General features: G+C 41.9%; 1 protein-coding gene across 7 annotated transcripts in view; it reads left to right on the forward strand.

Annotated features, from left to right (window-relative positions):
* TBC1D5 (TBC1 domain family member 5) overlaps window positions 1–24,856 on the forward strand; it is a 519,218-nt gene that overhangs the window by 447,238 nt on the left and 47,124 nt on the right. For all 7 annotated transcript variants that reach the window (XM_014517945.2, XM_014517952.2, XM_025198935.1 and 4 more), the window contains one exon: window positions 8,997–9,160. In XM_014517945.2, coding sequence (XP_014373431.1) covers window positions 8,997–9,160 — 164 coding nt within the window. The remainder of the gene's footprint in view (window positions 1–8,996; window positions 9,161–24,856) is intronic.

Raw genomic sequence — 24,856 nt, forward strand, 5'->3', positions numbered from 1 at the left:
AAGGTCTCTCACCAAAGGCTAAGGTGCCACAGGATTTGCAGGAAGGTTCTTTTGTGGATTGAGAGTTAAAATATATGAAGTAAAAGTTGAGCCAAATGGTCATTTTTAGGATGGAAGGATCAAAAGTGGGATCCCGAAGGGATCTGTGCTGGGCCCAGTTTTGTTCAATATTTTCATCGGTGACCTAGAAATGAGGATGCACAGTGAAATCTCCAAGTGTGCAGATAGTACTAAAATATTAAAATCCCAACCTGCCAGGAGCCTGCAGAAAGATCTCACCAAGCTAAGGGAGTAGGCAAAAAATGGCAATTGAACTTCAAAATGCAAGGTAATACACATGGGGGGGGAAATAACCTCTACTACAAGTACACAGTGGACATGTTGACACATGCACATTTACTGCATAGTAACCTAAATTTCTGCACAGTACGGGTGCACATCTACATGTGCACAGTAAATATGGTCACCTGGCATGATGCAGGTATGCCCAATTAGTTACTGTGCAATAACTCAGGTGTAGATGCCTTACTGCACGGTAACACTGTGTGTGGGGGGGCTGATTTGGAACTAACTTCAGTCCCAAGTCAGACCACATGGTGTCAATGTGCTTTAATGCCTGCACATGTAGATGCCAGCCTATTTCCGTTTACTGCACAGTAAATTTAATGCGATGTAAATGCACATGTAGATGTGCCCAGTGCTAGGTTTTGAACTAGCTGCTACAACTTGGGAAGGAGATATTGGTATCATTGTAGATAGTTCCCTAAAAACGTCGGCTCAATTTGTGGCCATGACCAAAAAAGCCAACAAAATGGTGGGCATAATAAAGAAAGGAATTGAAAACAAATCAGAGAACGTAATCATGTCACTAGACGAATTCATGGTGTGCCCACATCTTAAATAGTGTGTACGATTCTGGTCTCCACATCTCAAAGAGATTGTAGGTACAGAGAAGGGCAGCCAAAATGATCACGGGGATGAAGCAGTTGTCACACCACGAGAGACTAAAAAAAGCTAGGGATCTTTAGTTTGGAAAGGAGAAGGCTTAGGGGAGAACTGATATAACATCACAAAGGGTTGCAGGTGAAGTCAAATAGCTCTGTTTTAAACCATGTCCCAGAATACAAGAAATAGGGGGCACCCTCTGAAATTAGTTGGAGACATGTTTAAAACTAACTAGAGAAAGTACTTTTTTACACAGTGTTGTTTTTTACACAGCAGTGTTTTGGTAGTGTTGTAATCTAGTTGCTATACGTAGTTGTTTGTCACCTCACGCATTTTGGCAGCAAGGGTTTTGTTCATTTTTTGTTTGCTTTGATTCAATGCGATATTCCCAAATTATAGGCTTCTTTTTAGATGTTCTCATTGTGGTTAACAATTTTGGAGGGAGCATCCACTGTGACACTACTTGGAAAGTGGGCTGAATCATTTGGAACCCACTACAAAATCTCAACTGTCACTTTGCATTTACTGTGCTGAGGTCCTCAGAGCTGTGCAGTGTAGAGAGTATGCTTCCAAAATAAAATGAGCAATACTAAAATAAATTGGAAGTCATTTACACAAATCTATCATTAGGTTTTTGTGACTTCCATAGTGTAGGGCATCCAGCGCAGGGCGTCCAACTTCATTGGTGCCACACACTGCCTGGGCCATATGATTCAGTGACCTGACCCCAGGATTTTCCTATCTCTTCCCAACAGTGTGGCTAGAGTGAACGCCCTGTGATTCCTCTCACCACCAGCCACCATGTAGTCCCCCAGTATCCTTCCCACCCCCCTGCTACACAGGCAGCAGCAGCCAACAACACACATCCCCCTCCTAGACTCTTCTCCACTGAACAGCATGGTGAGTGGCGGTTGCAGGCCCTGCAAGCCACATGCTGTCTCCTCTCAGGTTACATGAGCCAGTTGGACAGCCCTGGTAAAACATATTAGTAGAGCTGCAATTGTCCCGTAATTTTAAACTAACAGCACAGTAGCTTGCTGTTTGGATGTGGCAGAACATGTTACATCTGGATTGACTTGTCTTTCTGATTTCTTGTTTTCTGTGGTTAAGGTTATGACAATCACTCTGGTCGCTGGCAGTAACTTGGCTTAATTATTTGTGCCTTACCACTCAGTTTGAGATATCTAGTATGTGGTATTCTACCTTTAATTCATGATCTCTCTCTCTCTCCAAGATGACAATCAGAATCACAGTGGTGTCCACAGGAATGAAATAGACATAGTGCAATAGAGTGACATAGTGCAATAGTGATAATTTTCCTTAGGTTTGCTGAAAATTTGTGCAAATTCTACTGTAGAGAGCCATTTTTACATGTTCTGGTGTCTGTATCAGCTTTCACTTAGGACATACAGATAAATTTCATATGTTATCACTTTTGCTTAGAGGTTTTCTTCATTTTCCTTCATGCCTTCATTTTCAGAACATTCCAGGTAGCTTTTTTTTTTTTTTATTTGACATGTTTGTTAGTCATTTATATGCAATAAGTATTCAGATTTGTTGATCTCATTTGATTAATTCTTCAGTAGAGCACTGCTTTTGTCTTGTCCTTTTCACTCCTTGTTACAGATAAGTTTGTTTTTCCTTCCTCCCCCACATCAGGAACATCATTTTTTAAGTACTAGTTTATTTTCATCTTTTCTGCAAGCTGTCGTTTTGATTTTGCAATTTAGCTTTCTATTGGTACATTTCTCTCCAAAAGAATGATATATTACCTTGTCTCATTTTCTGTTATTTTGTATTTTGGGTTAGTTTTGTGAAAACAAAAAATATTTTCATTTCATTACAACTAATCCTTTCTGTTATTTGGGTTTGATTAAAACTGTTGTATTATTATTTCTATGGATTCTTTCCTGTAATATGTTCAAAGTGCCATGTATCACATTCTACTTATATTGGTGGTTTCCCCAAAGTTGTGTGTTTCATCCTTTGCTTACATACAGTGGATACATCTAAACGTGCACTTTTCTGTGGAGTTGATTAATTAGCTACACAATAAAGCATCACCATCTACAAGTGCCACTGGTATTAGGGCTCAGTAAATTAACTCCACCGTAGGATAGTACTGTCAGACTAATTACGTGCCCTGAAACGCACATGTAGACAGTGACAAGGGCTGGCTGGGGCACAAGGGTTCTAAAGTGCAGAGGCTGCCTGCCCCATGTCTCCACACTATAGCACTCCTGTGATCCAGCCATCCCTGACACTGCCTCTGCCCCGAGCCTGCTGTGAGCCCAGAGATGCTCCACTCCAGGTCAGACTGCTGCTGCTGGTCCCAGGTGTACATGCAGATGCTGACACCATCTGAAACAGCTCCAGAGTTTATTGAGCCAGATTAATTGCATGTGTAGGTGCACCCAGTGTTCACTACTGTCATTAAAACCACTTGAGCATGCAATGGAGATGTATAGATTAAGATAAAACATTACTTGCTTCTTAATATGTGTTCTTTGCTTCATTTATCCTGAACAATAATGGGCTATTCCTCCTAATACAATAGCAAATAGCTTAGTCTACTTTTTTACAGGATACATACATATATACATGCCTTCAATTTCTCACTTCATATTCTGTCTCCTATTTCACTTTCACTATATAAAGTTATTCTTATGTTCAAAATTTAAGCTTCCAGCTGGGGGGTAAATATATTGCCAAAAATATGGTCTCGGTTATCTCAAAATTATTTGCAAATTCTGTGAAATTCACTGAAACCTGTCAGCTGGTTTGGTATCTTTTCAAGGGTATATTCACAAAACTGTGATTGGGCAAAGTGAGGATTGTCTATTTTTATCCAGTAGTTTCAAAAGTGTCAGCACTTTGTCCAGGATGGTGGAGTCCTTGATTCAAGTCCCTTTTCTGCCTTATGCTTTGAACTCACAGCTCTAGCCTCCTCTGTGAATGATTTTAAGTACCATACTGTTGAGTGTTTTGCAGACGAATTTGGGCTTTCAGTCTCTGTTGACACAGTGGCACTTTGTATAAAATTCTTAAATATTCCCTCAAACAGGAATCCAAATGTCCCACCTTTCAGGTGAGCAGGGTTGCCAACTGTCTTTAAATTTATGGGCAGTCTGTAAGAAAAAAGGCTAAAAATGCTTGTCTGTAAAGTCTGTAAAAAAAAAAATTTTAAATGGAGCTGCCAGTAAAAAACTAAGCAACAGTTCTATCTCATATCTGAGTGGGAGTGCAGCACCCTGCAGTGAGCTCTCCATCGGAGCTTTGTGGCTCACAGAAACCTCCATAGGTCCCTTCCCCTCCCACCTGCCCCTAACCCCCAGCCCTGTGCTCCCAGTTTGTTTCATTGGTTGTCACCTGACAGTAACAGCTGCTCACCTCTCAGGTATGGAGGTCTCTGCAGCCCTGGACAGTCTGAGCCACTTAGTGGGACAGAGAGCAGTGGTGCAGCTAGGATAAAGCTGGAGGGCTGGGAGGGGGAGAGGTGGCTGGGGAATTCATGTTGGGATGGGGAATGGGGCCTGTTGGGGTAAGGTGCAGGGTGGGCTAGGGTGGGGGCAGCACAGTGCGATTCAGAGTGTGGGGTGTATAGAGAGTCCCTTGGTGTGGTGGTGGTAGCATGGTCTAAAATCATTGCTGCAGTCAAATAAATCTGGTAAAAGTTGGTGTTAAACCTCTATTTTTTAATCTGACCCTTGTTGCTACTGTCTTGGGCCTGTCTCAAGGGCTGCATTTACATTATATAAAACATATGTCAGTAAAAATAGTTTGATTGTCAATAATTAGTTTGTGGATTGTCAGTAAAATTTTATTGGGTTGGCAACGCTGCAGGTTAGTGACCTACACACCAGGCTTCAGAGTTATTTTTACTCACTCCTAATGGCTCAAAAATATTTAAATATGATTATTTTATGTCAAATTGACAGGAAGAACATTTTAAAAGCAATGAAAAATTAATACATCAATTAATTAGGAAGAGAGGAGGGAGAGAAGTATGAGACTAAATTGTCTTTTAGAAAATGCTCAATCACCCACTCTTTAATTCATAATGAGCCAAATGAAACATTAATCCTGGAGCAAAATGAGCTGAATTTTCAAGAAGTTTGAACTGAGGCCAAATTTCAGATCTAAACTTTTTCACTCATTCCTTTCTAATTTCATTGAACATGCCATATGTTTATGGTGATTGTTCAATGCAGAAGGCCAAAGTTATTGTGTTTTATTATTTAAAAAATGCAATGACTTGCCTAAATCCTACTTTGCTGTATTGTTAGCACGATTTTTCCCCATTATGATTGTTTTGTGTGTTATTCTGTAGTTCTTGTTCTTGTACTGATTTTGGTTTAGTGCCTTTTCCTCTAGTTCAGTACCACATTGAAGCACTTTCTATTTTAGAGAATTAGCATAAGAAGTTTGATATATTGATTTATTGAAGATATTACCTAAAGCATCTCCTCTTTCAGTTAAGCAACTGGAAGGATAACAGTATTGCCATATCACACTGTTTATCATATTTCATAGTATTTGGAGTATCCCTTAAAGGATTTTCATAATTTCTTCCTTTAATGTTGTATACTTCTGCCTTTACCAAAAATGGCCACCATCTCCTATTACTGTCTATGGAAGTAAGGAACTCTGGCACCCCTCAGTCTGGTGTGTGCTATTTCCCTGTGGCATTTACAGGTAATAATTAGGTCAGCAAAGATGGTAACCATTTCCCTCACTTGGTAAGTGGGGGCTGAAGCAAGGTTGCCTTCAAACAAGGCAATGATTACTTACTAGATCGAGATAAGGAACCAGAAAATTCAGAGGTGCAAGAACTATGGGGACAGAAGGGAGAGACAAGAAGGTCTGAGGAGTAGAAGGCAGATGGAGGCAGGGGCATATGAGGGGCATGAGGCAGAGAGAAGGCAGATCTAAAGGAACCATGGAGACCAGAAATCAGACAAAGGTGGGAGAGATGCAAGGGAGTCTTAGGGAAGCAGGCAAAAGGAGATGGAAGGGGCGGGGGGTGGGGGGCAGGTGGAGGTCAAGGGCACAAGGGGAAGATTTCTTGCTAACTTTCCTACAGCCAGGAAACTCGCTGAAAATTCATATCAGTCTGTGTCCTGATTACTCATCAGCTGATTCTGTGATGTGTTTGGTGTCTTGGATAGTTCTTTGCACAGAATGTCATGGTTTTTTCTTAAAATACTGCTTTCACTGTTTTCATTTTTCAAGACCACATCTATTTTAAAAGGAAAGATATGAACCCAAATAAAGCTATAATTTCATCTAAACATGTATATAATTAGTACTATATGAATTTAGGAATGTAGCAGGTACTGCATGCATCAGAATGTTCTTTATAGCTGACTTAATGCTTAATCTCAATTCTGTAGTGGCCTCCAGCTAAGCATGAGACTCCCCAATGTCGGATCTCATTCTAGGAGTAGTGTGTAGATGACTGCACAGTGTTAAGGTATTTTGTTCATTCACATACATAATAAAAAGTAGGCTTGTACATTCTGTGTTTTTTTTCATCTTGATTACTCTGTTGTTAGCTTACCATGTGGCTTCTTAGCATTTTAATCTCTTCCTTGTTTCCCACAGCCTTTTCTGCCTTTGTTTTCTAGTTTGCTGTTATATTTTGTTTCTACAGAATCCTATTTCAAGGGGTAAAACTACAGTCCATATTGAAGGGGAGAATGTAACTCATCACAGAGAGGGAGTTAAGTAATATATTCAAAAATGGTTTATGCATCAACCATTACAAAATACTGACAATGCTAGTGGCTGTATGCAGCTATATATAGTGCATGTGAAAATGTAATAGACGTGAGCTGCTGGAACACCAATAAAGTTTATAAAACCAAAGGCAGATTGGAAAAGAAATTATCAAAAAAGTGGATAACTTTACATGTGTATATGTGGGTCACTTTACTTGCATGGATCACTTTTGATGTCAGAAATTTATAAAAAGGGTTATGTATTTAGGAATTAGAATATCTGACCATATAATACAACTGAAATTGTGTACTTAGAACTCAGAGGTAAGCATGCATAAATAAATAAATATATATATAATTAAAAAACTAATCAAATCACAGAAATTGTGAAAAACAATTTAATTTCATGTGTCATTTTATTCCTTTTTCCACTGTAATATTATTTAAGTTTCCTTTCATGTGATCCTTATATACTAGACTGGGTTCCCACTTACATCAGTGAAATGGCTTTATTATTTGTATAATTTGTTGTGTAGGGTTTGGGTTTTTTTTTTTTAAGAAAACAAAAACCTATCTTTGATTTTTCCCTCAATCTTAATTATCCATTTTCTGTTAATGAAAACAAATGTTATTTAATTGTTAGTTTTGGGGGTTTTTTGGCTTTTTGTTTGTTTGTTGGACTTTTTTGTTCTGGGACTATTAAAATAGCATTTTAATTTAAAACAAAACCTCAGTTGACTAATTTACAGTGACCTAAACTGCCAGTAGCCATTCTTGTAATTCCAAGAATATCTCAACTAGTGTGCACAGGGGACGTTTAGCTGTCTCTCTTACTTCAGAACACAAAAATTGTATAGAACTTGGAATTCTGTGTGTCAAAGAGATAATCAAGTGTTAGGAAGTGAAAAATCTATAATACTTTTTTCCAATGGAAAAAAATAATGTTTACATGTTTTAACATTAATTTTACTTTAAAAAATATTCATCTTAGGTATCAACATCAAATGAGTCACCCAGTAATTTTTCTGGGTATATTCTCAACTATTTTTTCAATATTCTGAGTGGAAAAGGACACGGGAAAGGCACAGGCTTCAAGTTTCTAATGAATGAAGACTTGGGGGGGGGTAGGTAGATCAATTGAACATTGATCTACCTATCAATGTTCAATTAACATGGGCAGATCTAGGAGCTTACATGCTCAATCTTTCTTCAATCATGTCATTAATTTGTTTTATTTTCTATAGGAAAGTACACTTGCAGACATAAGGAACTTGAAACTAAAAATGTGGACAAGCGAGTAGCCTACAGTCAGTTAAATGTGGGCAGAAACTTACCACCATGCAGTGAACAGTATCAGTCTGCCCACGTTTAACTTTCATGGTAGGTAGAAACTAAACCAGAGCAAACTTAGACCAGTTTAGTAAACTGTCCCAGTTTAGTTTTCTCTTACCATGGGGGTAACTAAGTAAAGGAGCAATTATCACTTGCCATCTGCTCTATGGTAAGTCTTCTCTCCGTTTTACCTCTCTGTAGTTTGTTCATTTTTCTGCACCTTTGTTCCACGTGATGGAAAGTGAGTGACTTTAAGGATGGAAAATATCAAAGAGAAAAACTGACTTTCTTTTTATATTTAGTTAGCAGCCCTCTGGTGCTTCATTAGTGTGGAACAAATAGCTTTATAATATTTATGAAGGGGAGGCTTTGACAGAGCTGATTTATAGAAATCAGCTCCCTCAGCTGTCTTCTCTGTTAGGCTTCCTGTGCCAAAGAAAAGGCAATTGCAATTGCATCAGTTAAAGTGCATGTTCAAGTAACTGTTAGTTCCTTTCTTTGAGGTTCTTCAATCTCAGTTCTAGGATTTGAGCTACATTTATGGATAACAAGTCACAATAGAGGAAGCTGAGAAGAAAATGAATCACAAAAGTATTTCTTTACAATTTAGTGTATTGGATTCATTAAACGTTAAATCCTTTTCCATGTTCATCTCTGTGATATAAACAAGTCCTATATAAGGCTAAGTATTGTGTATTAATTTTCTTTAACTGAGTTGAACAAATTGCTACAGTACCACTAAATATTGCTTATGCTGATTCAGGTCTAGAATTATTTTTCTATTCTCTTTCATTAGAAATATATAGAGATCTATATGTCAAAGCATATTTCTCTCCATATCACACAATGCATGCAGACCCACACATGGCAAGGATGCAAAATCTCATCCTCTGTTGATCTATAGATGTATCTCGATGAGCATCACTTGAGAGACAGTAACTGATGGACAGAGTGATTGTTTGATGGTTAATTTTTTGCCACTGTATGCTTATTTTACAGGCCAAAGTTCAAAGAATGTCAGCGCATCTCCAAGCACAGAGAGCTTGTCTGGAGGACGTGAATATACGGGGTCTCCTCCCTTGTCTGCATCCAAGAAAGATTCCTTTTTCAGTACCATCTCCCGTTCTCGTTCCCACAGCAAAACTATGGGAAGGAAGGAGTCTGTAAGTTCCCCAGCACTGTGATCTATTTTTAATGTCATATTAGATCACTTGGTGAAGCGGATTATTTTTCTTATTCATTAAATGCTTGCATTTTAAATTATTTCCATAACAAAAAATGAATGGCAAAACAGAAATTACTGGAGATATTTTCATGTCTGCTGAGGAGTATTCCCACAGTACCCTCCATCCTATAATCCTGCTTTATTTTCTGAAGCCTCTGGTAGACTAGATGAGAGGAGGGACTTTGCTTCATTAGACTTCAGGGCTGAGACTAAAGATAATAAGCAATTTAGTGGGGGGACCTCATGCTCATCAGATCCAACCTTGTCCATCTGTTGCCCCTGAAGTTCTGTAATACATTGGAGGTTTCCCACAGTGTCTGCAGCATCTGTAATCTAGAGTAGCAATTAAATTTCCCAAGAAGCCTGACCTTTCTTAAGACACAAGAAACTTAAACTGTTTGTTTGTTCATGTAAGGAAATCTGCTGGTATAGTAAATACGGTGTGAGAAATTCTCATCCTCAATACTCAAGAGATTGATGAAGTTAATGACTCTTGTATACCCAGGAGGGGGTGGCCTCCCTCTTTCAAATAAAACAAGAAAAGGCATCAAATTAAACTTCTTAAAACTTTCTTAAGGCACAGGCCTTCCCTAGTCTTTCATCCAAGTATGTGAAATCATCAGTTCCACATTTTTACAATCTTATGTTGATAGCATTTCCTACTGATTTCAAGATCAAAGGGTTTCTTAGGGTGATATCTTTCGTTGGACCAACTGCATATTTGGGATGGAGTTGGGTTTCTGATGAAGTGTGTCTTAGAATTAGACAAGCCTTTAAATGTATTTCAACTATACAGTGGTCCGAAGATATCACCCCCAGAAATCTTTTCCTCTTGCATAATTCCTGGACTCTCACAGCTACATTACTATAACTACATCAGCCACAGCCAACCCCAGACCTCATACTCACTCCTCAATCCCCCCTACTCCACCATCACAAACCTGACAGCCCCTACTCCCCTGTTATGGACTGCCAGCACTTAGTCCCTCATCTGTACAGAGCTTTCTGAGGAGATTGTTTTCTACTGGGAGAACAAAACTGGGAGAATTCTCCCAGATTATTTGAACATGTGTATATACCCAGCCTAAGTATATTTTTGCATATGATTTAGCAATAATCTAAATTTGAGTCAACTGGACTTGCAGTTTTTAGCTTGCCTATGATTTTTAATTCTCTTTTGTAAATGGAATTTAAGACAAATACCTTTTTAATCCTGTTATATGAAATGTAAAAAAAAAAAATTCTGGTACTACTGAGACTTGGTTAGGCTTTATTGAGATTTCCATTATGTATTTTTCTCATTGTTCCCAGATTGACAGCATTATCTTTTATAGATTACTGGGTTTTGAGAAAAGGAACAAATTAGGTTTCTTTTTTTTGTACGTCATTTATGAATACTTCTCAGAAGCATCAGTAGATTGGTATTTTGACAGTCTAAGTAGAGAAGGAATATTCCTTTGGGTTCTTTAAACTATACTAAATGCTTTATAGTATAGTAGCTTAGAACTAATCAAGCAGTATGTACTGCAAGTTGCTGAAATCTGTTTCCCTCTATTCAGCTTTTTACCTGCTGTGTTATAAAACAAAAAAGGTCTTTATTTCATATTAGCTCCCAACAGAAAAGGTTTTCTTAAGTTTATTTGAAATAAAATCATTGCTCGTATTTCTTTGTGTATTTTCATAGATTTCATAGATTTCATAGACATTAGGGCTGGAAGGGACCTCGGAAGATCATTGAGTCCAGCCCCCTGCCCAAAGGGCAGGAAGTCAGCTGGGGTCATAGGATCCCAGCAAGATGAGCATCCAGTTTCATCTTGAAGGTGTTCAATGAAGGCACTTGAACCACCTCCGGTGGCAGGCTGTTCCAGACCTTGGGGGCTCGGACAGTAAAGAAATTCTTCCTTATGTCCAGCCTGAAACGATCCTGAAGTAGTTTGTGACCATTTGACCTCGTCATCCCTTGGGGCGCTCTGGTGAACAAACGTTCCCCCAGATGCTGGTGGTCACCCCTGATAAACTTGTAGGTGGCCATCAGATCACCCCTGAGCCTGCGCTTTTTCAGGCTAAAGAGCCCCAGGGCTCTCAGCCTGTCATCGTAGGGTCTGCTTCCCTGACCTCTGATCATGTGCGTGGCTCTTCTCTGGACTCTCTCAAGCTTCTCCACATCCTTTATAATGCTGAGTTTTCTTAGCAAAGGGAAAAAAAACAATCAGTGCAGCCCAGCGTCCTAAAATTAGACACAGTAAATTTTTCAAGCCAGGAGTTCATAATTGCTTCATTTAGCATGTTACTGAAGGGGAAAGGAAGCAAAGGACTTTAAAATATTGGGTTCACTTTATTTACATTTAATTTGTGGTTGATTTTTATTAAATTATGTATTTATTAAATTATGGCTGATTTTAGCATCTTTTGGGAAAGAGATCTGTAAGTATATACCTTACTGCTTTATATTTGATACAGAAATCCTCAACCAGCATTGCCCAACTTCTGGGCAGCTGGGGACCTCATGCAGGAGAGGAAACAGACCCAGGGTCACATACCCTGGGGGCTCCCCCCACTCCTCCCCAGAGCCTCCCCATGTCTCATACAACCCAGTTCCTCCCTCACCATGCACAGTCATGCTCCCTGTCCTTTTCCAAGCACTTAGCTGAACACCCTCCTCTGCTGCACAGGCAGCCTGCCCCTCTCCTACTACACTGCCCCACCCCAGGAACCAGAAGCCAGAGGAGGGAGGGGAGACCCTGGCCACTGCTTCTTCAAGATGGAGTGGCAGCTGCATTGGAACACACGGATCACATGTTAACCCCTCGCATTCTGTATGCAGTCTGTGGGCTGCCAGTTGAACAGCCCTGCTTTAAACTAATAGTGTAGATTATGTTAAAGTTTTTTTATGGAAGGCTACTTTATTGAGCACTTGGCCACACATCAGTCAGTTGTTTAAAAAATTACTCATTTAAGAGTCAGAAAATCCCATTCCCCTCTGACCCCTCCCCACTCAGTGTTTGCACTAAGTGTTGTAGGTAGAAACCTATCTAATTTCAAGGGCTGACCCCTGATTCGTGGTTTGAGCGTGGCACCAGTTGCCATTTTTGTGGCGGAGCACAGCGAGCTCCTCCCATGCCTTTGATTGGAGTGGGACACCTTGGATAATCAGAGACATGAGGAAGGCTGCCGTATTCCACCACAAAAAATCTCTTCTCTTCCCCCCCACGCCCCCCTCCCCATGCTTCAGGATGCCAGGGCTTCTTTCTTCTGTTTTCAGGTCCCGTCCCTTCCCTTCCCCTGCCCCCCGCCACTTGCTGGCTGTTTTCCAGCTTTTTTGCAATACCCATCCTTTTTCACAGGGGACCCACCAAATTTGCTGTTTCTGTGAAAATTAGAATTTTGGTAGGTCTCTAGTTACAGGGTTATAGGAAAAAATATTCATATAAATGCATGCCCTGTTACAAGGGTATTAAAATAATTGTCTTAAGTCACAATAGAACATACTACAAGGTTTATAGTTATTTAACTTTGGATCATCTTTAATTTTAGATGTCTGTCCAGCCACTGGAATTTGTTGTTGCTGCCAGAGACGCTATTTGTTCTGTTCTGTTCCTGAAACATACCTGAAAGCCTCCTCCTCTTTCTCCTCTGGTAGGAGCACTTTAAATGGAAAGGCTTCGGAGCCATCTAGTAGCCTTCTTGTGTAGACTAGTAGCCTTTTTATGTGATGCAGTGTGGTGCGCTACATTCTCCCACTAGGCTCAGGTTTGGCAGAGGTAGAAAATGGAGTCAATTATTTTGAGATATATGGCTCGTCTGACTGACTAGAAGTTGTTGCATGTTAAGACTGTGAGCAACCATTCATTTATAGGTGATAGAGCTGCTGCTTAGGTCTCTACCCCTAGGGGAGCCCAATCACTGATAGGCTGCTTTTTCCCATGCCAGGGAATGGGGCAGCCTTTCAGTAATCAGGTGGCAGCTGCTATCAAAGAAAGCCCTTTGCTGCCTCTGGAAGTAGGAAGTTCAATTAAAACTGCTGCCCTCACCCTCACCTCCCTGGGTAATGATGCTGCCATTGCCAGAACACTGGTTTGTGCTAGCAACTTGTGCTAGCACTACTGCCGCTGCTACCAGAGCACTGATAAGACCCAGCACTATAATAGTTGCGGTGGTAATAGCAGGGTCCCAGCAGGGCTCTCCGACAGCTTGGCTAGGGAGAGACATTCAAAAAGCCGGAGCCTGAATTGATTCAACCTTTGTAGGTTAGTCTAACCTGCCTAGGTTGAACCAGTTTGTAACGGTACAGACATTCTCTCTGGACTGAGGCAATGTAGTCATATGCCTCTTCAGTTGCTCAGGGCAGGAGGCTGCTAGAGGCACCCTCTGCTGCAGGGGAGGTGTGCTGGGGGGAGGCGTGGCCAGTCTGGGCTGAACTGGCCAGAGAGGTATTTAATTCCCACCTCCCTGTCCCACCGGCAAGGACCCAAGCTGGGTCTGCTGGGCACTTCCCCCTCATTGCTGCAGCAGCGGGCCAGCATGGCCTCTGAGGCAAACTGGGCAGGGAGTGGGGTTATTCTCTCCTCTAATCCCCACTGGCCCCAGGGGACTGCAGCCAGGTCTGCCCGCCGCTTCTGCCACCGCACTTGCTCCCTGCTTGGGGCAAGCAGTGGAATAAGCCACCTGCTGTCCCCTCCACCGGACGGCAGAGGGAGGGGGGAATAACCCTCATCCCTGCCCTCCCCAGGAGTCCTGCTGGCTGGCATCTGGCTGCACCCCTGCCCAGCCGCTGCAGCAGCGAGGGGGCAGGGCCCTTGATGGGGGCAGCAGCCTCTGTCATAGTGTCAGAGAGGGCGAGACCCTTCCCAGTAGGGGGCCCCCCGTGGGGAGGGCAGAGCTGTGGCAGATTGTGTGCAGCAGCACCGGGGCCTAGAGGGGGCCAGGGCCCTCCAAGACACCGCTCGCTCTGTGCTTGGGGCAAGTGGCAGAATAAGCCCCTTCTGCCCTCCTCTCTCCAGTGTCTGGCAGAGGGGGATTATTCCACCACTTGCTTGGTCTAAGCCCAACAGCAGCAGCCGGGGTGGTCAGAACCCACTGTGGTGCCCCAGGGGCAGAGGGGGGAATAACCCCGCTCCCTGCCCACCCCAGAGGGCCCTGCTGGCAGCGTCTGGCCCCACCCCCACCTGGCTGTTGGAGTGGCGAGGGAGGAGTGACCATGACGGAGGCAGCAGCCCCTATCACAGTTTCCCAGAGCGCAAGCCCCTTCATGGCAGGAGAGGGCTGCGCTGCAGGGCGGGGAAAGCTGCTACAGACCACAGCACTGGGGGGACAGTAGGGACTTGAAGGGCTATGGGCCCCTCCAGGCCCTGGTGTTGCCTTGTGCAGTTCACTGCAACTCTGCCCACCCTGCAGAGGACCCCCACCAGGAAGGGGCTCACGCTCCCTGACACTATTACAGGAGCTGCTGCCCCCATCGAAGGTCCTGCCCCCTCCAGCTGCAGTGGCCAGGTGGGGGCACAGCCAGATGCCAGCTGGCAGGGCCCCTTGGGTGGGGAGGGCAGGAACAGAGGTTATTCCCCCTACCCCCAGTGGAGGAGGCAGGAGGGGGCTTATTCCACCACTTGGCCCAAGCAGGGAGCAAGCACGGCGGCAGTGAGCAGCCAGGCAAATGCTTCTGTGTCTGCAGTCTCTGCCAGAGCTCCAGCTAGGGAACAGAATGGAAGGGCCAGCTCTGCTGTGGAGCAGATTGCCCTGCCCAAGGCTGCAAAGCATCTGGGATGCTGGAGGACTCTGGTTTAAGTTAAACCAGGAAAGGGTCTGGGACAGACATTGCATACATTTTCAAATTGGTTAATGTGCACTGAACGTTTGTTCTGTTACAGGTTTAAAACAGTTTCTGGTTACTTAAACCAGTTTATGTGTAACGTTTGTTCCTAGCCCTTGTGTCTGGGTGGGTTAGCAGGGGGTCAACTGTTCTCCTTTCCTCCTTCCCCTTTGGAGGGGGGAGGAGGAGAGCTGAAAAATCTGGGATCCTGGGAGTCTTAAATATAGCCATTACATGTAGCATCACAAGATATTTAATACAACAGAATTTCCTGTTTCAAACTTCTACTTTTCCATTGTATGTGGGCCATGTTTCTAGTGCTACAGACTGCTTGCATGTCTGTATGTTCACAGTTTGTAGCACTGTAGATGTAACATCCAGATCCAGTCTGCAAAGGTCCAGTCCAGCAAGGGGATTTGTGGCATGGAGCTGCATCATTCCACCAGTCTCATCCACAGTGTTCCCCTCCCCTGTGGAGTCTTCTGCTCCACTGCATCCATGCTTCCCTTGCTGTAGAGGGATCAGAAATCTGTAGCAAGAGTGAGTACTGACAGCTAGCTGCTCCAAGGGACAGAGACTTTGGGTCTGCAGCCGCAGCCAGGTCTCAAGCTCCAGCTGCTGCCAACAAAAGGCTGCCAAGCACTGTCTTAACTGCATATCATCTTGGAAGAATAAAAAGTGCCTTTGTTTTTAACGGACTTTATATTTACTCCATACCCCAGAAAATCAAGGCACTGATTTTAGATGCTTAGCTTTAGAGACTTAGTTTTGATTGGAGTGAAAAGCATGTGCGTAAGAATACAAATAGACATGGCATTAGCATTGTGGACAAATTATCCTTTGGTTAAAGTAATTCCCTTGTATGTTCTGAACATTTTATAACCTTAGAGAGACTTTTACATCTATGAATTTTTCATATGGACTAAATTACTTTTGAAATCTTACAATTATACTATTCAAACACAGTATTCATCTGATTTAGTGTTTCATATTTCAGATAGATTCCAAATTAAACATTTTATAATACGATGCTATTTTGTTACTGACAGTCAAAGTACACCTAAGAAATAATATTTTACAGTACATTATTTATTGAATTTAGACATTTGAATTTATTATTGAATTTAGAAACTTACTGAATGTATGTGTATTTCCCTGAAACAGCTTGCTTTTTGGACCTAACATAAAAAAATAATCTTTTGCTGAAATTTGAGTCAAATGTACTCAGTTTAATGAATAGATCTTAAACTGTTTGTATTTTAGAAGATTTCCAAAATTTGTCATTCTGATGGAATGATGTGAATTCGGTTTTGAAATCAAAATCAATTTGGACATTTGGCAGTCGGCATGCATTTATTACTTCAGTGTCACTCTACCCTTGAGATGGACAGAAAACATTTAAATCCAACAAGCTGCCATGTCATCAAACCAAAGTTTATGGAAGTCCTTTTTAGATGTTTTAAAAGTTTTGCAGCATTTTCACAGCATTCATCCTCACTTAACTACAGTATTTACTTTTCCTCATATCAAAGGCCTGTAAGCATCAGAAATATTCTGTCTTTTGTCTTCTGTTTTTTAAATTTTATATTGATATTTTGATATGTTTGTTTTAATTTTTTTGGTTTTTAAAGTCCCTCTGATAGCTTTAAAGTCGACTCTCTCATCTTAATTTATGCTACTCATTTCAGATAAAGCAAACTGGTAAAATAAATACAGGGAGTAAATTGCTAGAACTCTAAAGAGGAGACATGTCATACAGATGAAAGGCCTGTAAGCATTTAGGGAATTAAATTCCTCAAAACTCTGTATTTCTTTCTGAGATTAATATAATGATATACAGAACAGAATGGTGAGACTGTTTGGAAGACATTAGAAATATTTGAGGTAACCAGTAAACTGTAGTCTTTTTCTGGCTGACAGAAACTCAGATATTTAAGAACTGCTGAACTCATATGTATCATTACACATTATTACGTTGTGACTCATCTCATTATAGAAACATTAGTAGAGTTTCATCCCTTGGCAGAAGGCAACAAGGGCTTTTAAAGTTATTGGACAAGCTTGTTAGTAGCTGTTAAGGAAGATGTCATACAATTTGAAAATCATGAGTGATTTTTTTAATACGAGTAAATTTTCAGAAATGTCTAAGACATCTAGGGCCTCAGTAGAGATTACATTTATTGTGTGATTAATGCTTTAATTGTGCAGTAAATTTCAACAGGCCAATTTATGGTGTGATAAAATGGCAAAGCAGCCCCAAAGGTTTTTGTGTCTGGTTTATAGTGGACTTTAAATTGAGCATGTGGCATATTTCCTAAACCTCGGACTGACCTGTGTCTGATCCAGATGATCACATGATCGTTGGGTTCAGGCATGGAGCAACCCCAGGTTCTGAACTAGGGAACAGGGCACCCCTGGAGTCTGGGAAACAGCTGCCCCTTTCTAAATCTGGGGCATCAGCCTGTGGTCTTGAATTAGGACCTGAAGTTGCCCTGTGTTGATTATCAAGGTCAAGCCAGGGACAGTCATGAGTCCCAGTTTGGACAGCTTGGTCCTGGCAATTGGGATATGAAGAAATGTATGCTGTGTTCCCAAAATCATTCATACTACCATGCACATCTGGCATGACAGGACACATGATTTTTGAGATATGGCATAAAATTCCTCAGATCCCAGTTGCACTATTATATTAACATCTTCCAGGGGCCTTGGAAACTTAAGACCCATTTTCAAAGGAGCCCAAATCCCTAAAAGTTTTTTGTGGACTGGCAAATGCTTATCACTCAGATAAAAATGGATCCAAAGTTCAAGTTACCACAAGGGAAAAGAGAGAGGGCTTTTCCAGATATCAACTGCTCTGAGATAACTTTTATTGAGAAATAAATTACTAGGGCTGTGCGAAGCTTCGGTCCCTGATTTGATTCAGTGGAGATTCGACCCAATTCAGTGGCTGTCTCTCTGAATCCGAATTTAATCAGGAGACCCTTTAATGTCTCTGATTCAAATCAGAACCCTCCAAATCGATTTGGAGAGATTCGGAAAGAGTCGACGATTCAGAGACAGATACAGCTTTAAATGTTTTTTCTACATACCTCAAGGTACCAGGCAGCTCATCAGTACTGCGGTGATGGGGCAGATGGACCAGCCCACAGGAGCATGGGGGGCTCCCCAGCATGCTCGGTAGCAGACCCAGAAGTGGTCCAGAAGCACTTCCAGTCCTCCAGGAAGCGCGCAGGCCCCCCCCAGCTCAGCAACTGGTGCCTCCTGAGTCTGGGGGGGCACTCAGGGTCCCCCCCCGTGGCCAATCGCTGAGCTGGAGTATACTTCCAGTCCACTTCCGGGTTCACTGCTAAACACACGGCGGGGCCCCGCCACACTCCTGTGGGATGCTCTACCTGCCCCACCATTGCAGCGTTCATGAGCCACGCCTGGTACCTTGAGGTATGTAGAAAAAAAATTTAAAGCTGTGTCTATGGCCGGCATCAAATCTTCAGATTCGAATTCGGCCAAATCAAATCAGGGACAGTGATCTGAATCAACTAATCGAATCACTGTCCCCAATTTGGGCTGAATCCAAATCGAATACGGCCCATTTCACACACCCCTATAAATTACCAGAGTTCATCTTAAATTTGCTGTGTGGTTATAGCATGCACACAGGCAGCTACTCAGAAGCAGCTGATGCAGAGTTATACCCTCCGTAGCCTAACATCAGCTTGTTGATTTGCTGATGCTTTAGGTTTCTTAGTCACTTAAAGTGGTAATGTACCTTTGTTGTGTCTAAAGGTAAAGTGTCTGTACCTTTGCTGTCCCCTTATCCTATCCTGTCAGTTAACTCTCTGAATTACTTTTCATTTCTGCTAATATAAGAAAATGGAACTGGAGCTGGATCAATCTCTCTCTTCCGTCCCCACCCCTCCCTCTCTCTTGCATGTGTGTGCGTGTGCATGCACGCATGCGTGCGTGTGTGTGTGTAGAACATGAAAAAAATGCAAGGCATCCTACATTTATAACCATAATTTGTCACAATGAGGAAAGAAAATCACCTGGATTTAAAATTAAGCTGTATACAGATATGCGCGCACACACCCCCCTTCATTTTAATATATATTGCATAGATCTAGACCTAGATATAATATAAAACAAGAAAACAAAACCCTCTGGACTTTAAAAATAAAGCTGTGCATGTGTGTGTGTGTAGCTTCACATATGTAAAGCTTCGTTTTAAATCATGGTGGTTTTCTTTCCTCCTTGTGAGAAATTATAGGTAAAAATTTAGGATTCCTTGGATTTTTTTCCATGTTCTATTAAAACAAGTCTCCCCATAAAATCAGCAGATCTTATACTTCTATTTCTTCAGCAACTTAATATAAATGTTTACACTGGGAAATGTTTAGAGTCATTGCATAATTACTGTACTTAAGTATTACCCTTCTTACATTTTGAACATTATAATCAGAGTTCCTAAAAGATAAGATGCCCAGCTCCCAAACTGCATAATCACATTTGTCATAGCCATTTGGAATAGAGAAGAATTTAGTTGATCCTAAGTGAATAAAATGCAAGTAACAGTTGGAAACAGAGATAGTATGTTTAACAAGCAAATAGAAAAGATTAAAATGTTGCTGATGGTGCATTATGTTACCTGCATAAATATCTACAAAAATATGCTTTTAAAATTGTGAATAATATCAAGTGTTTGAAGTGGCAAAATAAATAATTAGCCTAAACTAAATTAGAATTTATTTTGGAGAGAGATTAATTTATAATATTAGGTATGTGTTGAGAATTACTAATAAAAGGGATGTACTAAAATTCAAGCACTGAGAGAACAAAATTTTTAAAACATCATAATATGTCATGCCCATGTGATGGTTCTAATAAGATTTTGCTAAATATTTTAGAGAGAGAATGTTAAAACTTAATACACGTACTTTATTCATTCCAGAAATGTATTCGTTTAAGAATACTTAGCATCTTATTCCAAACATCGATACAATCAGAAAATTGGGGGAAGACTTGTTTTTTGTGTATTAATTCTGTACTATAATGTTTCTACGTTCACACTTGTTTTACTTTCCCATTGCATATAAATTCAAATTTACAAGACAAATGCATGTATTTTGATGGGCAAAAACACACATCAAGTATGATACTGCAGTAATAATAATAGGGGGAAAACAGATAGAATTTTCAACTGTGCATTCATTTATTTATCATCATATGTATGGCACATCACCATAATATTTAAGCGTCTACATTGTAATAAGTTTAAAAAATAAATGTATTAGGTCAGCATGTGTAACAGTGCCTAGATATATTTTTTCACATATGTCTACTCCAAGGGGTCCTCCCCAATTCCATACAGCTCTTTCATATTTTATGATATACAGCTAAAATTTGCCAGATTTGTTGCCAGTTAGGGAAAGCGAGTAGAGGGAAGTCACATTTTCCCCCTTCTGGTCACTGAATACTGGCTCCCTTCCATCTAGCCTCACACAGGAGCATCCTCATACCCCAGCCAGCCCCTCCACAGCACATTGAGCAGGGTTGAAGCAGCCCCAGGCTGGTAGGCTGACACAGCAGGCTTCCTGCCAGCTGGGGCTGCTCCAGCCCAGCTCAGTGTGCTTCAGTCCCAGGCATATGTATAAACAACAGTGCCCAGGAGCAATAAACTCCAGCACAGTATGCACCAGGGTTTATTACTTCACATTAATTGCATGTGTAGACATGTCCACAGAATATCAGACAGCCCACCAAAAGAGAAAAGTAAAATATATTTACTCACCTGTAATTTTTCTCTCTCTCATATGGGTACCTCATGCACTATAAGCACCCACCCTGGGTATCATTTACTTTTTAAATTTAATTTCAGTTGGAGCCCTCTTCATTTGTTCCTTTTTCCAGGCAGACAGCAGATTAGTATGCACTTAGTCCTTGATCTAGCAAACACTGAAGCTTGCATTTAACTACCAGCAAGAGATTAGTTCTGTTGATTTTGAGTTACTAAGTTAGTAATTGGTGCTCAAAAAATAATGTGATTTGCTGAACTTGCGTTAATTTGGTGTGCTGTTCTGGTGTTCCTTTTGCTTTCACAAGAAGTACAAATTTTAGGATTCTCTTATGTTGAGAGAGGATTTAGCTGAAGGTCTTCATTTCCATTTTTATATTAAAGTTATTAAGGTTAATAAGATTAAAGGGCCTTGCCCAGAAAATGAATGACCTTTCATAATGATTTATAATTTGTCATCTCAGTATGGGTTGGGCAGTTAGAGGACAGTGAGTTCTCAAGAGTTCAGCATCCAAACTCCTGGCACTATGTGATAAAGACACAGAGAATGTTTAAGATCCAAAAATATGAACCAAAAAAATCCTTGAAAAGTGAGGAGTAACCCAGTAATAGATTGCAGAGCACCTGTGCAACCTTCAACCATTGCCAGCAGATAAATTTTACATTTTATAAAATGATGAGACAGACTCAACCATTTTTAGAATTAATGACACGAGAAAATGCTCTTATAACTGAAAAAAAAATTTTAAAAACCCGAACACTCTCTTTGCCTAGCATTAATGCTTCAGTAGTAGAGGTTCTGGATTTGGGTTCTGGCAGAGTCTTTAAGTATTTCCATTGTTCTTTTGGAAATTGGCTATGATTTGCCACAGTTACAAAGAAGTTTCTAGGTTTCTCTCTCTCTCTCTCTCTCTCTCTCTCTCTCTCTCTCTCTCCCAGGCTAGGGACAGAAGTTACATTTAAACCAGTTTAAGTGATCAGAAACTGAATCTCACAATCAAAGGACCGGAAGGGACCTGCAAGATCATCAATTTCGGTCCCCTGCCATGGGCAGGAAATTATTGGGCTCAGATGAGCTCAACAAAGTGTTTGTCCTGCCTCATATTGAATACTTCCAAAGATGGTGACTATATCACTTCTGCTGGGGAAGTGTTTTTCAGATTCTGGTGACCCTTACAGAGAAAAAGTTTTTTCTTTTGACCAGCCTGAATTTATCCTCTTCTTAGCTTATGTCCATTAGTCCTCATCCTCCCTTGAGGTGCCTTCCTGAAGAGTTGTTCCCCTAGATCTTGATGCTCACCCCTGACATACTTGTAGGTGGCTATCAAGTCACCTCTCAGCCTATCTTCCATGCCCTTAATCATATGGGTGGCCCTTCTTTGTACCTCCTTAAGCTTATCCACATCCTTCTTGAAGTGTGGTGCCCAGAACTGGACACAGTACTCCAGCTATGGCCTCATCAATGCTGAATAGAGAGGGAGGACCACCTCCCTGGATCTATTGGCAACACATTGGCTGATGCACGCCAGAGTTCTTTTTGTCTGTCTGGCAATCTCATTGCACTGTTGGCTCATGTTCATCTTCCAGTCAATCGTGGTCCCCAGGTCTTGCTCAGATGCTGTGCCAGCCATTGGACTACCATCCATTGTGTAGTTATGGTGAAGGTTCTTCCTACCCAGGTGAAGAATCGTGCACTTCTCCATGTTAAACCTCATCTGATTCCATTCCACCCATAAATCCAATCTGTCAAGGTCGTCCTGGATCTCTACCCTAACCTCTGATGTACCTGTGTTTCCACACAGCTTGGTATCATCTGCAGACTTAATCATTGAGCTCTCCACCCCCTCATCCAAGTCATTAATAAATATGGTAAAGAGCATGAGTCCAAGCGCTGATCCCTGAGAGACACCACTGGTTTAAACCTGTAACAAACCTAAGTTCAGTGCACATAAAACATTTTCAAAATGCCTGAAACTGGTTTGAGATCAGTCTGGTTGAATGTAGTATCAGACTTAACCGATTGAGGTCAAACTGGCTTATGGAACTTGTGTCCTAGACCCCTTCTTGTTTTAACTTACATTAAAGTCCTCCAGCATCCCAGCACACTCTGCAGCCTTGGGCAGGGCTGGGCTAGGCTGTCTGTTCCAGCCAAGCAGGGTTGGCCTCTCCCATCTCCTCCCTAGCCAGAACACTGTCACTGCTGAGAAAGGGGTGGGGGTGGGAAACCCTGCTCTGGAGTGCTGTTGGGTCTGCCTGGCAAGGGGCAGCAGCACTTGCCAGGAGTCCCCAGCCCCCTACCCTCCCTCACTGCTCCAGCGGCAGGAGCAGGAGCGTAGTCAGACCCCAGTAACTTGAGGGGAAGCAGGGGTTTAATCCCTCATTGCAGGGGGCACCAGTAGGCTCTGCTCATGCACCCAGGGCTGTGGCAGGCAGACACCAATAGCCTGAGGGGAAGGGGATAGTTTAATCTCCCCATTGCAGGCAGCAGCGGTGAAGGCACCAACACAATACCCTGGGCCAAGTCCCTCAAAGGAGTGGCCATCTGGTTGCAGGGAGAGGGCGGGGAAGGGGGATGTGACCTGGTTGAAGTGGGGGGAGCCAAAGCTAGTTACAGAGCCCAACTTACTGCTGACCCCTGCTGCAGCAGTGCAGCCAGTTGGGTGGGGGTCAGTGTTGCCCCCCTACAATGCAGGGATTAAACCTGCAAGACCCACCCCCACTCCTGCTGCTAGCAAGTATGTGTGTGGGGGTAGAGAGCTGGGGACCCCTTACAGGGCCTGTTTTCCTCCTCCCCCTCCATGCAGACCTGCAAGCCATGGTGGGAGTTTCAAACCTTCCCCAATCATACTCAGGCCTGCCTGGGTCTAGCCATGCCCTTTCCCTCCAGCCAAGGACTCACTCTAGCACCCCCTGGCTTCTGCCCTGGGCCACTGCAGGTATGTGCCTGCATTTCTGGAGTTAAATGTGAATGTCTGTCCACTTGCAAATTGGTTTGATCTATGCATGTTAGACTAACCTGCAAAGATTGAATCAATTCAGGCTCCAGCTTTTTGAATATCTGTCCCTAGCCTTAAAGTACTTCATGCATAAATACTGGATTTTGTAATGCAGTCTTTCAATGATTTACTAAGAAATCATGAACCGTAGTTGTGTGCATGAACATATACATTAAGAAAGCTCTGAGGGAGTACTTGTCTTGGTTTCTCTTATCAGCAAAGGGCTTACAAGGGAGGAATAATGAGAATTACTATACTAATACAAATAAAGGGTGTGTTTGTTTTGCAGCAAGGTGTGTTCTGGCAAGGGCACTTCAAGCACGTGTCCACCCATTCCATGCACACTCCAAACCTGGAACTGTGTGGGGAAGATAATGCTGAGGTGTCTTCCACTCTAAAGCACCCTGGAGATCCGAGTCTTAAGAGCAATCCTGAAGGAACATGGTGAAGCAGCCTCACCAAAAGATTTCCTAGTTTGGAGCTTGTGTGTTTTGTGGAGGACAGTGTGTGTTTGGGGTTGTCCTTGCCAAGATCCCTGGTATAGATCTACCCACTGTGCATTATCTGGGAACTCAGCTTCAGTATTCAACAGGAAGTGATGCCTTAAAAATTCAGGCCTAAAATAGTGGTCAAGTATGAATTCTGTTTTAAACATCATCCTTTGACTTACGTTGAAAATGATAAGTGGTCCATGCTATCAGATTTGAAAATAGTTTGCCTTTCAGTTGCCTTCAGAATGCTGGGAGGAACCCTGCCTGACCCTGCAGTTTGATGACTTGATAATTTTTATTGATATCCAAGTCTGACCTGGTCTCAATCCAGTGGAGCACTTCTTGTTCCTTTGTACAGTCTATATTTGTTTCTAGCATTTGCTGCAAGAATAGAGGCAACTAATTATAATATTTTTTGCTTTTTCAGTAAATTACTTGGTGTATGTGAATTGTGAATTTTATTGACTTTTTCACTGACTTTTCCTGTATCTGTCTTTTTTTTTTTTTTTTCCTATTCTTCTGGCACTTACCCCCACACCATGTCTATCAG

This window comes from Alligator sinensis, unplaced genomic scaffold, assembly GCF_000455745.1.
Source record: "Alligator sinensis unplaced genomic scaffold, ASM45574v1 scaffold29_1, whole genome shotgun sequence".
In the NCBI taxonomy this organism is placed as follows: Eukaryota; Metazoa; Chordata; order Crocodylia; family Alligatoridae; genus Alligator; species Alligator sinensis.